This window comes from Eucyclogobius newberryi, unplaced genomic scaffold (assembly GCF_026437365.1).
Source record: "Eucyclogobius newberryi isolate DKJ021-1_F unplaced genomic scaffold, fEucNew1.0.hap1 SCAF_4, whole genome shotgun sequence".
In the NCBI taxonomy this organism is placed as follows: Eukaryota; Metazoa; Chordata; class Actinopteri; order Gobiiformes; family Gobiidae; genus Eucyclogobius; species Eucyclogobius newberryi.
This window is the reverse complement of record NW_027316056.1, coordinates 6,303,605-6,317,443: the sequence shown is the minus strand read 5'-3', so window position 1 is coordinate 6,317,443 and position 13,839 is coordinate 6,303,605. Positions and strand designations below refer to the sequence as shown.

Genomic DNA, 13,839 nt, shown 5'->3' with positions numbered 1-13,839 from the left:
AGGTAACTATGTACATAAATGGGTCAAACATGCCTTTGTGTTTTATTAAAGCCATTTAAATACAGTTAAACAACAAAGTCATTTTCAAACTGTCTCAAATGGGATATCAACAACAGAAATGGTGTTTTCAATTTTAGCACATTGTTTAAGCCTTGTTGTAATGCATTTTATAAGATATATAAAGTAGTGCAGACTTGGAACACTTAAATTGATGTCAGTTTATTTAAAATGTTTTGTCATTTGCAAACAATTTGAGACCAAGAAGAAGGAAATCAGTAAGATAATAAAATACAGAAAAAAAACAATAACACCTGAATATTACATTTGCACAAGAATACCTCATGTACCACCAGTGGAACATGAACCGCACAACTGTCTTGTGTCACTTTGAAGTAACTTTGACACAATCATTTCCATCAAGTTTAATAATTGGGAGTAAACTGAATATGAAATAATAAATTATTGCTGGAACAATTCATTTTGGGTCTCATTATTTGTCATGTGTACATTATCTTGCAATGGAGGGTAGATTTGTACTATTTATTTTGTATGTGATCTGTAGAAGTTGGAATAAGTAACTTCTGTGGTAAATACCCCCCCCTTTTTTATTATGTTCAGCGTCTTTGGGTCACTGAAAAGCGCTATATAAATAAAAGTTATTATTATTATTATTATAATTCTGCTATTTATTTGTTGGTCATGCCTTTGAACACTGAACAATAAAAAAATCATCCTGCTTTAAATTAAAGCTTTTACTTTTCATTTTTGACTTTTGTTTGACATTAAATTAAATTACCCTCTGACCTCTGGGCCACAGTGTCACATTAGGGTACATGTTTGTTACTATTTTATGGATTGCATCATTTTAATTGTCTAGATCAGTTAATACAAATATATATATAAAATATATATATATATATTTATCAAACTTCTCCAAGGACAATTTTGAGGACATAAGAAGGTAGAAAGTGATTCAGGAACAATCTACATGATCTGTTCTCTTTAGAGGAACAACCAGGGTCAGGTAAGAGTCTAATGTTTAATCTGATGTGTTTTTACTGTTTGCATAGTGCATAATTTTAACTGTCAAGCTCAGTTGATATAAATATATAAAGTATCTGTACAAGGCTTTCTCACAAACATTAAAGCAACAATATGTTGCATGATTTAAAAAACATAGTAAGTTGACGCCACACTTCAGAACATTCTCTGAAGTGAGTTTTATGCCATACTGTGGAATATTTTAGCCAAAGGAACAACATTGGAGACTCCTCCAGGCCGAGTCAGATTTGTGGAGATGCAAGCCGGTTCACAGTAAGCACTTCGTTTTTTTGTGCAATAAAAGATAAAAATAAAAAAAAAACATGCTTTTGTTTTAGGAAATTTTGGGCAAAAAGTTATGTGCCGGGGCTTTACATACATTTTTAACCCAGTAAAGGTTGGAATGTGGTGACTATAGGGTTTGAGATAGAAAATATTCACAAATGAAGTGTATTATTGATTTCTTGTTTAACGTTTTGATTTAATAATGCCAAAAATCTTGTTTTTAAAAGGTCTCTTTGTTTCTATTTTAGAGTCTGATTAGTCCAGATAACGATTATCAAAATATGACAACGATTATACTTTAAATTAGTTAATTAATCATTGCAGCCCTAGTGGTGTCCTCATCCAATCACATTGGTGCAGAAATGAGTTCTTTATATTTTCTGTAGAAATACATTGTGCTTAAATGTCGTGACTAAACTGGCGTCTGGAAGATGAGGTGCACATTTGGCGTCCGAGCGTCCAGCGGCTTCAAACAGAACGGGCACGAGCTCTGCAAACCGCGCGCGTCTTCGGGAGCGTGCGCCTGAGCGGGAGCGTGCGCGTGAGGCGTGCGCACGTGCCTCCAGTACTCGGCCGTGCGACGTGAGCAGACGTGACCGCAGGGGACCAGCGCGTGCGTGGGCTTTTCCGAATCCACGTAGAACCCGCGCTCCGAGCCCAACCACAGCGGCACGTAGGCGCTCTTAGTCCTGCACATCGGGCACTGGTTCCCCCACTCCAGGTACCCGTGCACGTGGCCGCAGCGCACGTACACCCAGGGCTGCTTCGGGTCCAGGTTCGGGTCCGGTAGAGGCGGCCTGGAGGGGAAGGAGAGCGTGAAGTAGCCGACGGGGCACTGCGGTCGGTCCGAGTTGAGTTCTTGTCGGTGGGATTCGAGGAGCGCGTCCGTGGGGCAGCGGGACAGTCCCTCGGTGGAGCGCCACAGCAGCATCACGCCGCACAGGTCCACCATAGAGCCGTCCACCAGCACGTTAGACTCGCCTTTCACCTGCAGGGGGCGCCACACAGGCCAGAATAAAGCAGTGTCTACGGTCACTGCCGTAGACAAAATAAAATACTACTAAAATGTTTTTTTTTTTCTTGACTGATGCAATTGTTGGATTGGATCATTTACTACAAACTCTTTTCTTGACTGATGCAATTGTTGGATTGGATCATTTACTACAAACTCACCCACAGCGCTGTTCAAGCACAAACTGCACATAAGAGCAGTGCAATACAATGTTAAAATAAAGTTGTATGTGTGTTTTTTTAGGTAGAAAGTCGGCAAAAACAAAATATCGACTTTAGCAAACCGAACTATCAGTCTATAACAAAATATATTAATTATGAATTATAATATTCTCTATCTAGAAGCCTTCAGTCCCCATAGTTCTACCGTTATTGCTCTACCTGTTTCATTATTCATTCAACCACATAAGTATTGAATTATGGTAACTTCTAGATGGATTTACAAATTATAGATGCAAATTCCAAATGGTTTATTAACTTACTTTTTTATTTAGTAATGTGTTGTGACAAAACTTCATTTTTGTATTTTAGTGTCTGTAAAGTCCAGAAAATGAGTATGATGATCAAATTATGATAAAGATTATTTAAGCAGTGGACTAGTCATGATTCAGCCCTATTTGAATAAAGAAGGACGTATTACTCAAAGTGTGTATTTCTCACCCTGGCTCCTCTCTTTTGTGCTGCTCGTGTCTCTCTTAAGGTGAAGATGTCTCCGCACACCGACACTTCTTTCCACAGCCCGGCTTTAAACGACTCTGATGATTCAGTTTTAAACTCTGGACCAAAGCCCGGACTAGGATTCATGACCAAGACCCCGTTTGTGGTGAGAGCGTCCATGTGACCGTCTACTGTTCTCCATTTTGCTGCTTTCTCCTGGAAATAAATACCAACAAAATCATTAAAGGCGCAGTCAGATCTGTGGCGAGGCGACTCCGCTCATTGAAAGAATGCAGCAGTAAAAACACTTTATCACTTGACAAAACTAATAAAACTGAAGCTGTTTTGAACCTTTGGAGAATAAACAAATGTCCTGACTCCTGTTTTGGCCTCTGATTCTCTTTACTCTTATTAAAAGTGGTCAAAAGCAACGCAAAGAAGAATATCAGTTTTTGGATTAATATAAAGATGAGTGGTGTTTCGCAAACTGTTTGTGTACCACTTGCAGCTTCTGCAGTTTGAGTATTTGTTTTTCTTTAGAGACAAATCTGGTCATATTTTTTGAGTTAATGGATATTTAGAACGGCTTTATTCATGGTTTTTTGTCATTTTATACTTGGTTCAGTCCCATTTTAGACCACATTTAGACATGATAAAGTCCTGGTTTAGATCTGGTGATACTCAAAAACCCAAATATTATCATAGGTGTTAAATTAGGTGGTAATGTGAGAACCACTGGCCTAGATAACAATGAATGAGTCCAGATAATTAGACTCCATAAAGTCCCTGGTAACAGTGTCGCCATGACCAAATGCAGACATTTCAGTATTTCTCGTTTCGCACCCCGAGGACGATGTTGTTGGAGTCATCAAACCCAGCGGCGTAGATCCTGGCGCTGTACGGAGGCGTTCTGGAGCAGAGGATACGACAGGAAAACCTCGAGACCGCAGCCGGGTCCGAACCAGTCACCACAAAGTCTATGGGATCCTCTGTCGAGCGCCCGATCTGCAAACGCAAGAACACAGAGGACTTAGAGTGAGCACCTATGAGGAATCCTGTACTGTCCTGCATTTGTCATTTGTGTCAAGTCATACAAATACTTTTGAGTAGACATTTTACTGGAGCTGTATGACAGGTTAGATTACACTTTTCACTAAAACATCCAGGACACAATTATATTTCAGATTTGACTAAACATTTTGCCTGTAAAGTTTATAATTGTACTTCCTGGTTGAACATGAGCACAAATATGACATAGGAAGAGGTAATTCCACAGCTGTTACCTAGCAACCATACTTTAAACAAGAGCCGAAATCAATATAAATTACACAACAGCTACAATTTGACATACAATAATACTATATAACACCTTTATTTTTGTTGAAAGATCATTTAAACTGTTAGAAAAGTGTCAGTTAATTGTCTCTGTGTTTTCAATGGCACGTCGCACATTGATGACATCACAGAGAGATTATTTTTTAGGACAGCTTCCTGGATTTTTATTTTTCAAAATGTCTTAAAATCTATGATAAATATTTACCTCAGGTGCTATCCCACCAAACTATGTCATAATTAGAAAAACAGTAAAACCTATTTATTCCATTTGTCCCAATGTCTGGTTCATTTTCAAATTGACTATAAAAGTACTTTTTTAATCAATAAAATGACGAATATTCAGTTCAGTCCAGTACTTGACAATTGGTTTTGTCCTTGCTGCTACAGCCAAAAGTACATTCCACAGGTATCCATCTATCGTTTCCATTGTTGGAGTTTTATGTTCTATATAGATACATGGCTGAATTAAACACACAGTAATGTTTTGCACACTTCAGACCTGGAACATGTCGGTGCTGCTGTCTGGGACGTACTCCACCACCACAGTGTGTTTGTGGTTGACTCTGAAGGAGATGCTGTGCTGCAGACGACTGCTCACAACCTGCACAAACAAAATGAAAAGAACATTCATCTTGACTGAATACATCAAATATTTCATCTATTTGCACAACCAAGTCACATTTATATTATTAACAAAGGAAAAAAAGATGAAGGATGTCGCTCCTTTAAATATCGGATATCGGTGCTGGCTGAATAAATCCATACCATCTCCAGTTAAAAGCACGTGTACCTTTGCGGCCTGCGGCGTGTAGTTGGGGTGCACGGTGCTCTTTCTCACTCCGTTTGGCGTTTTCCTTCGACGCAGAACGAAATGACTCTTCAGCCGCTCCGTGTTTCCGCCTGGCAGCGACCCATTACACCTGAATCAAGTTTTAGACTGATGAAACATGTCGGTGCCACAATCAGGATGCGTGTTTTCCAACTTTCTTTAGTGCAATAAAAAAACTACATAATGAAATCAATATTTTGCCTCATAGACTGTCCCTTTAAAATATGAACATTTCAGGCTCACTTACCCGAGTACAAAGAGCTGTCCGTACACGACAGGATCCGGGTCTGGTTCAGGATCAGGACCAGGACTGGATTTGGGACCGGAGGAAGACATCGGGGACTTTGAAGACCAGCTACAAAAAAGTCTGATAATGTCATTATTTCAGCCTTTCAAAGTCCTTTCAACTGACACCACTTTCTGGAGATATTCTGAAAAAATAAATGTACTTTTGCTTATTTATACTGGGGATAAAAGTTCATGGATTAATCGCATCTAATTGATTGTAAAAGTAATCATCAACTCATTTAGTAATTGAATATTTGTTAAAAGGGCTATACAGCAATAAAAAGATTCCAAAATGCTATATGTTCAGAGAAGACATTTTATGATTCAGACAGAGCAGTTTTACAAAAATGTTTGTGTTTTAGATTGAAACACTCTTTCTTCTATAAATATAATGCACCAATAGGTCTTCAAGTGGATTCTCTTCTGCTTTAACTAGGTTAAATCAGACCAAAAAACTCATATTCAAAGTTTATTTTGTGGTTGAAACTTGAATTGATTAATTGAAAGAATGATAAAAATACACATTTCTACAAAATAATTGATCTTCTCTGTCAAGCTGCAACTAAGTGCTGGTTTTGTTTCATGTGGATAGGCCCAGTAATTACAGAGATATGAATCATAAACCAGATCAAAACCTTTGCATTTTCACGGTAAACAAGCTAATTCTACCATTGATGTGAACTTCTTTGTCAATAACTGTTGATTACTGCAGCTGCAAAGAATGTTCCTTGTACTCGCCTGAACGTGTAAATAAATGTTAGACTGTGACGTTAGATTTGCAGTGAGTCACAGATGAGTGACAGGGACAGAGGGACATTGTTGTGGACACTGAAGGACACGATTCTGAACCATGAGTGAGGAACATAGTTTAGCCTCACCTCTTTATACTCCCTTCTCTCATTCAGATCTGCCTAGGTTTAGGGACGTTTGGGCTTTATTTTGTGGAAAGTTGCTTGGAAATTTTGGCATTTTTTCAGGTCTGTCGCACATTAAAGGCACTGTACCTGCTAAAAATACATAGATTCAGCTGGTCAAATTCCACATAAAAACGATATCAAAGCCTTCTCCCGCTCATCCCTAAGATTCTTACTGGGGTTCAGATCTGGACTCTGTGGTGGCCAATCCATCATGTGGAAGTGATCTCTCATGCTTCCTGAACCCATGGATGTATTATATTATCTGGATAGGGTACGCCCCCTCTGCCTCTGGCTCCAAATTGAGTAGTGGCCACTTCGCAGAATGCAGCCTTTTGGTCGGACCATTTCAGGAGTTCGGCCTCTAAAATTACCAAACATGCTAAATTGTTTTTAGTCTAAAAATAAAATAGAAGGAATTTCACTCTTCAACTGTTTCTAAAATACTTAAAAAATACATTTTTAATCTTCCGGTGAATGGTGTACGCGCACCGAGCGCGCACGTGACCCTCATGAACGAGCCTCAGAAGAACATGTGACGGAAACTAAACACAAGCAGAAGAAAGAGACGAGACGAGACCACGATACACGTAAGTTGTGTTTGTATGTCATTCCTCACGTTTCACACATCGTTCCATATGAAGTGTAAATCAACGATTACACAGTTAACACGAGCTAACGTAAGCTAAAGTTTAGCTACACAAAGATGCAGCAACACGTCACGATGGCTCGTGCTTCTGCAAATAAATAACAAATTATTTATCTTACTAAATGTTCTAAGAGACAAGAGGTTAAGCACAGATCAAGGAAAACTAGAGAAAGAAGGGAAATAAAGTGATGTTTGTATTATGTGCTATAAAAAACAACCAATAATTCAAATATAACCTGCTATAATGGGTCATATCTTACATATATAAATGTAAAGGTGTTTAAAAGTGACAGTGCTGTACTTACAGGGGCTGAGACCACATTTGAGGTTTTATTACATATTTCATAATGACGTGTGCTGTGTTTAAACAAAGCACATGCTTGTTTTCTATAGGAATGTCATGGATTTACTTCCATGGAATATGTAGAGATTTAGCAAACATGTCAGTTATGTTCTAACTTCTAAGGTTTAAACTTATGCATAAATAAATGACTTTTGGTTCTAGCTTTAAAAATTAATGTGAAAAGAGGAACTTTTGTGTTACAGAGCGAATTGTAAATCTGTCAATAACATATTCCAGCTTTTCTCTGTTAAATGTGCATAATATATCAATGTTCTAATGAGTATCTTTCTCATCTTCAGAGTGCTGACCAGTGAGTTTAGTCTGTCTGTGCTGACCAGAGCTCTACAGGTCACTGCAGGTCACTACAGGTCACTGCAGACCTAATCACTGCAGACACAGAGTCATCTCAAGTAAACTCCTGACGACTCCAAAGCAAAAGGTATTTTAATAATAACTTCTGCCTCGACTAAAAGTAAACAGTGTAGAATCAGTATTTTGAATTTATAAAATGTCTGTTTTGTTATGACCAAAAAACTAAATGATAATTGTTCTTCAAAAGAGCCACTGCTGTGTCACATGTGTCTGTAAAACAGCTTCAGGACAAACATGTGAAGTGTATGTTATATGACTTGTATAATCTAATACATATGAAGTGTATGTTATGTGACTTGTATAATCTAATACATATGAAGTGTATGTTATATGACTTGTATAATCTAATACATATGAAGTGTATGTTATGTGACTTGTATAATCTAAACATATGAAGTGTATGTTATGTGACTTGTATAATCTAAACATATGAAGTGTATGTTATATGACTTGTATAATCTAATACATATGAAGTGTATGTTATGTGACTTGTATAATCTAATACATATGAAGTGTATGTTATGTGACTTGTATAATCTAAACATATGAAGTGTATGTTATATGACTTGTATAATCTAAAGCTGTGACATGTTCTGTTTGTCTCTCAGTCAAACGATGGAGCTGAACGGAGGAGTTACTGAAGTACAGAAGACTGCGTAGCCATGGAAACAAAGTCTTGTTAAATACTGAGATATTCATGTGCATATAACTGATGTAAAAAGAGTGTTTATTTTACCATTATTATTAGTATTATTTTGTCTTACGCTGTTTTTATTTTATCTTTATTTTCCCCCTCCATTCCTTATTAAGGTATGAGAGGTTCTGTCTATAGGAGTTTTTGTTTATAAGAGTTCTTCTATTAAGATCGATCTATTAAGAGTGTTTTTTTAAATTTCTATAAGTTATCTGTCCTTTTCCTCTGTATCTACTGTGTTGCAACAACAAAATTTCCCCATGTGTGGACAATAAAGGAATATCTTATCTTATTCAGTTTGTTCTATTTGACTTATACAGGTTGTTTTATCATTGTTAATATTTTTATGTTGCACTGAATCACCAAAGCAAGTTCCACTGTTTGTGGATTCTGTTCTTTGACAATGGCAATACATTTTCTGATTCTATTAATGATGATAATAATAATGAACAGTACACAGACTCAAACTCCTTAATAAGGGACTCCCACATTGTAGCTTTAAAACTCATTGTAGCTTTAAAACTCAACTAAAACTGGCTAAAATCAATTTATCATTTGTAGTTATGATCAGATTTGCATTTATTGAACAAGTTCATTCATGTTCATTATTCTTATTAAATACATTAATAAACAAATGTGTTTTGTATTTATTAAAGATAGACATGATAAAAAAAACTACACAAAAGGAAACTGAATATAATTAAATACTTCTTAACTCAATTATGTAACAGAATCGATGATTATATTTCTTCTCATCTGATTAAAAAAAATGCATATTGGCCAAATTATATTATGTAAATAAATAACTGAAAAGTTAATAACAAAATAAATACCCAAACCAAAAACTACAGAAAATGATGAGGACGTTATTCGACCGCTAAATGTAATTCATTGTCATTAAACCAGACTTTTTATCTTAACACTTCTTTATAATTCTCTTAAATATCAGAGCTTTACAACATGATACATGTATATTTATAGATGGATATAACAATTCATCATTATACGTTACGTAAACAGAATATTTCAAGCCGAATTATTCCAAAAGTCCGTGTTGACTCTTCTCAGTCTTTCACGCTGCTGTGACGTGCTCGCTCCCGACGCCAAAGCCTCACGGCGATGACGTCACAAAACGTGGGAGGAGATATACCAGTGTTCAGGAAGTAATGCGGAACTAAAAAACTTTTTTGGAACCATGCGCCAATGAGCAACTCCATAGGTTTCAATGGCGGCCATCTTGGCTTCCAGGGGCTTGCCTGAACCTCTTCCACAACCCGAGCCCGAGGCCTGGCATTGTCATCTTGGAATATGCCCGTGCCATTAGGGGAGAGTAAATACACTGCTGGAATGACCTCATTCAGTTTATTCAGGACTTCAGCTGACCTAATTCTACAGGCACACGATCGCTGAACCTAGACCTGACCAACTGCAGCGACCCCAGATCATAGCACTGCCCCATGGGCGTGTACAGGAGGCCCTCGGCATGATGGGTACAGATCATAGCACTGCCCCATGGGCGTGTACAGGAGGCCCTCGGCATGATGGGTACAGATCATAGCACTGCCCCATGGGCGTGTACAGGAGGCCCTCGGCATGATGGGTACAGATCATAGCACTGCCCCATGGGCGTGTACAGGAGGCCCTCGGCATGATGGGTACAGATCATAGCACTGCCCCATGGGCGTGTACAGGAGGCCCTCGGCATGATGGGTACAGATCATAGCACTGCCCCATGGGCGTGTACAGGAGGCCCTCGGCATGATGGGTACAGATCATAGCACTGCCCCATGGGCGTGTACAGGAGGCCCTCGGCATGATGGGTACAGATCATAGCACTGCCCCATGGGCGTGTACAGGAGGCCCTCGGCATGATGGGTACAGATCATAGCACTGCCCCATGGGCGTGTACAGGAGGCCCTCGGCATGATGGGTACAGATCATAGCACTGCCCCATGGGCGTGTACAGGAGGCCCTCGGCATGATGGGTACAGATCATAGCACTGCCCCATGGGCGTGTACAGGGGGCATGATGGCACTTCACTTCACCTGCCTCTTCTTACCCTGATGCGCCTGTCACTCTGTAACAGGGTCAATCTGGACTCATCAGATCACATGACCTTGAGTCCAGTCTTTATGCTCTATAGCAAAATGAGGCCTTTTTCCGGTTAGCTTTACTGATTAGTGGCTTTCTTACAGCTCCACAGCTGTTCAGTCCCAATCCCTTAAGCTTCACATTGTGAATGTGGAAATGCTCATACTTTCACGATTAAACAAACCCCTGAGTTCTGCTGTTGTTTTCCTTCAATTTGGTTTGAACCAAATGTTTAAGTGATCACAATCATTTAGGATTGTTTTCTGACCACATTTGTTCATGGAAGACGACGGTTCCTCCATCCAGTTTTTAATAATGCGTTTGGACAGTTCTTAACCCAATTTTAGTAGTTTCTGCATCTCTTTAGATGTTTTCTGCTTCTGCTTGATGCATGCCAATGATTTGACCCTTTTCAAACACACTGACATATTTTCCATGACCTCAGGATGTGGTGGTTTAAGAAGTGAGAACTTACTCATGACTTCAGCTGCGGTTAAATAACTTGTTTGCAGCTGAAAGATAATCACCCATGCAGTAATTATCCAATAGAAGGCTTGTGCCTATTTGCTCAGTTAAATCCTGGTGACTTTAAGTTAAAGTGGTGACTTTTGTTTTTGGCCATTGCAAACTAACCAATAATACATCACATATAATGTACCCGCCTTTCCTCTCTCTCAAATGTATCACTAATATATATTTGATGTCATTCATTGTGTTAATTGTCTGTGTATATGTCTTGGCCTCCTTTTTATTTTATTTTCAGTTTTTTTCTGATACTTGATTCTTGTCTATATTATTTATTAATAATACTTAACTGTGGAGAATAAATGTTTTTTTTGTAAATACCTATGTATTCTAAATGTATTTCTGTTAATAAAAAAAACAAAACGCACAACTAAAGGAACAGGGGTGCCTTTCTGGTTTTCCAAAGAATAAAATGCTCTATGATTAGATGCAGACACAGTTCTTTCGTGTTTTATTTCCATTAAATATGCTTTAAAAATATGTACATCTCATTAGCACTTTTTAGACACACAATGTTTAAATCTTATGTTTAACTTATTTTTGTAGGGCTGGCGTGGCTTTTTGGGGGCTTTTTACTGCTCAAAGGCTTGGTTGTTGCTCACTGAAAATCTGGCAACTGGCAGAACTGGAATAGTCACACTAGCAGCTGTTTCCTCATGTTCTCTTCCAATAACGAGCCAAATCCAGCTAAAAGGGTGTCACACTTGTTTGTTTGTTTTTTTATTTGTTTGTTGAATAAAATGTTATGCATAATACATATCTTTAACAATACTGCAGTGCAAAGGCTGGTGTTTCTCCCTGAACTGGAAGAAATAGTCGTCAGGTACAGGCCCTTTTATGGTCTCGGTCTTATTGAAATGAATAGAATAATGCATATAATAATAAATATAATATAAATGCACAGATTTATACACAATGTTTCTCAGCAAGTGTGTAAGTTTAAAGTCCACAACACACAAAGCTTCATATAAATAATGTGTTTTCCATCCATACACTTGAATACACTGAAACAGAAGTTCAACAGTATTTAAAGCTTGAATGTAAGACTTTTAGAATTAGATTGACTGTGATTCTGAGACAAAAAATCACACTACACACACTTTTATATGAAAAGTGTTTTGCCCAAAGACACACAAACAGCATTACTGTGGAGATCCCTCGACAAGCTGGTATCAATTTAGACCCGATTTAGTTCTGGTCTGGTCCTGATTGAGTTTTGGTTTGGTCCTAGTTTGGACTTTGTTTGGTCCCGGTTTGGTCCTGGTTTGGTCTTTGTTTGGTCCTGGTTTTGATTTATGTGATTATATTATATAAATGACCAAATAAAAATGAGAGCAATCACAGTAAAGTCCTGGTTTTATCCTGGTTATGTCAATAACTAAAGTAAATACAATGCATAAGCTGAATAACTATCTTCCTGAATTCAGAATATTAATCTTAATTTGAGTAGGGTTTTTGTTTTATTTTGTTGACCCTTATTTAACAAGGAAAGTTCCACTGTGAGGTAGAACAATTCACTAGTTGCAAAACATTTCTGACTTGTTATAAGTACATTTAGCAAAATAGTGAAGTGCCCATGAAGCAAATAGGAAAGAATCTCAAGAGCAAATGTGATGAGCACAAAGTTTGTTCTAGTAGTATATCAGCATTTTGAAGTACCGGTAAGTAGCAGTATAATTACTTCAGTATTTTGAGTAAATTACGGTCAAACATGAAATCCAAACATCCTAATCTGAAGTAAATAATGAAATAAAGGAGAAGTGACTCACAAAGCTCCTGGTGAAACGCTGCAGAGACAAAGAGTGTCAGTGTCAAACCGGTCCAACAAAACAACAAGCTCTTCCTGTTTTCTGAAGCTCTGGACTTTCAAAAGAAAACTCCAGTCAAGAAAACCAGGACCAGACCAGGGCCAGGACCAGACCAGGACCAGACCAGTGCAAGACCAGGACCAGACCAGGACCAGACCAGTGCAAGACCAGGACCAGACCAGTGCAAGACCAGGACCAGACCAGTGCAAGACCAGGACCAGACCAGGACCAGACCAGGGCCAGGACCAGACCAGGACCAGACCAGTGCAAGACCAGGACCAGACCAGGACCAGACCAGGGCCAGGACCAGACCAGGACCAGACCAGTGCAAGACCAGGACCAGACCAGGACCAGACCAGTGCAAGACCAGGACCAGACCAGTGCAAGACCAGGACCAGACCAGTGCAAGACCAGGACCAGACCAGGACCAGACCAGGGCCAGGACCAGACCAGGACCAGACCAGTGCAAGACCAGGACCAGACCAGGACCAGACCAGGGCCAGGACCAGACCAGGACCAGACCAGTGCAAGACCAGGACCAGACCAGGACCAGACCAGTGCAAGACCAGGACCAGACCAGTGCAAGACCAGGACCAGACCAGGACCAGACCAGGGCCAGGACCAGACCAGGACCAGACCAGGACCAGACCAGTGCAAGACCAGGACCAGACCAGTGCAAGACCAGGACCAGACCAGGACCAGACCAGGGCCAGGACCAGACCAGGACCAGACCAGGACCAGACCAGGACCAGACCAGGACCAGACCAGGGCTAGTCCAGGACAAGACCAGGACCAGACCAGGACCAGACTAGGACCAGACCAGTGCAAGACCAGGACCAGACCAGTGCAAGACCAGGACCAGACCAGGACCAGACCAGGGCCAGGACCAGACCAGGGCCAGACCAGGACCAGACCAGGGCAAGACCAGGACCAGACCAGGGCAAGACCAGGACCAGACCAGGACCAGACCAGGACCAGACCAGTGCAAGACCAGGA

The 13,839-nt window shown here is 39.6% G+C and overlaps 1 protein-coding gene across 2 annotated transcripts; it reads right to left on the bottom strand.

Moving 5' to 3' along the window:
- Positions 1-1,682: 1,682 nt before the first annotated feature.
- LOC140377943 (E3 ubiquitin-protein ligase pellino homolog 1-like) lies at positions 1,683-12,846 on the bottom strand. Of its 2 annotated transcripts, none has more exons than XM_072463563.1 (7): positions 12,805-12,846; positions 5,406-5,513; positions 5,120-5,249; positions 4,829-4,930; positions 3,838-3,999; positions 2,998-3,210; positions 1,683-2,314 (listed from the first exon to the last, which is right to left on the bottom strand). In XM_072463563.1, the coding sequence occupies exons 2-7, from the start codon at positions 5,492-5,494 to the stop codon at positions 1,739-1,741; spliced, it is 1,272 nt and encodes a 423-aa protein (XP_072319664.1). In that variant the 5' UTR covers positions 5,495-5,513; positions 12,805-12,846; the 3' UTR covers positions 1,683-1,738. The 2 variants fall into 2 exon arrangements, with proteins under 2 accessions (XP_072319664.1, XP_072319666.1); XM_072463565.1 differs by having other exon boundaries at positions 5,406-5,500; positions 12,805-12,836.
- Between the last annotated feature and the right edge of the window lie 993 nt (positions 12,847-13,839).

Excerpts from the sequence above, each read along its gene's own strand:
- LOC140377943 (XM_072463563.1), bottom strand. The coding sequence starts at position 5,494 with ATGTCTTCCTCCGGTCCCAAATCCAGTCCTGGTCCTGATCCTGAACCA. Across the intron at positions 4,931-5,119 it reads ACACGCCGCAGGCCGCAAAG|GTTGTGAGCAGTCGTCTGCA; the intron begins GTACACGTGCTT and ends TTGTTTGTGCAG. Across the intron at positions 4,000-4,828 it reads GCAGCACCGACATGTTCCAG|ATCGGGCGCTCGACAGAGGA; the intron begins GTCTGAAGTGTG and ends TTGCGTTTGCAG.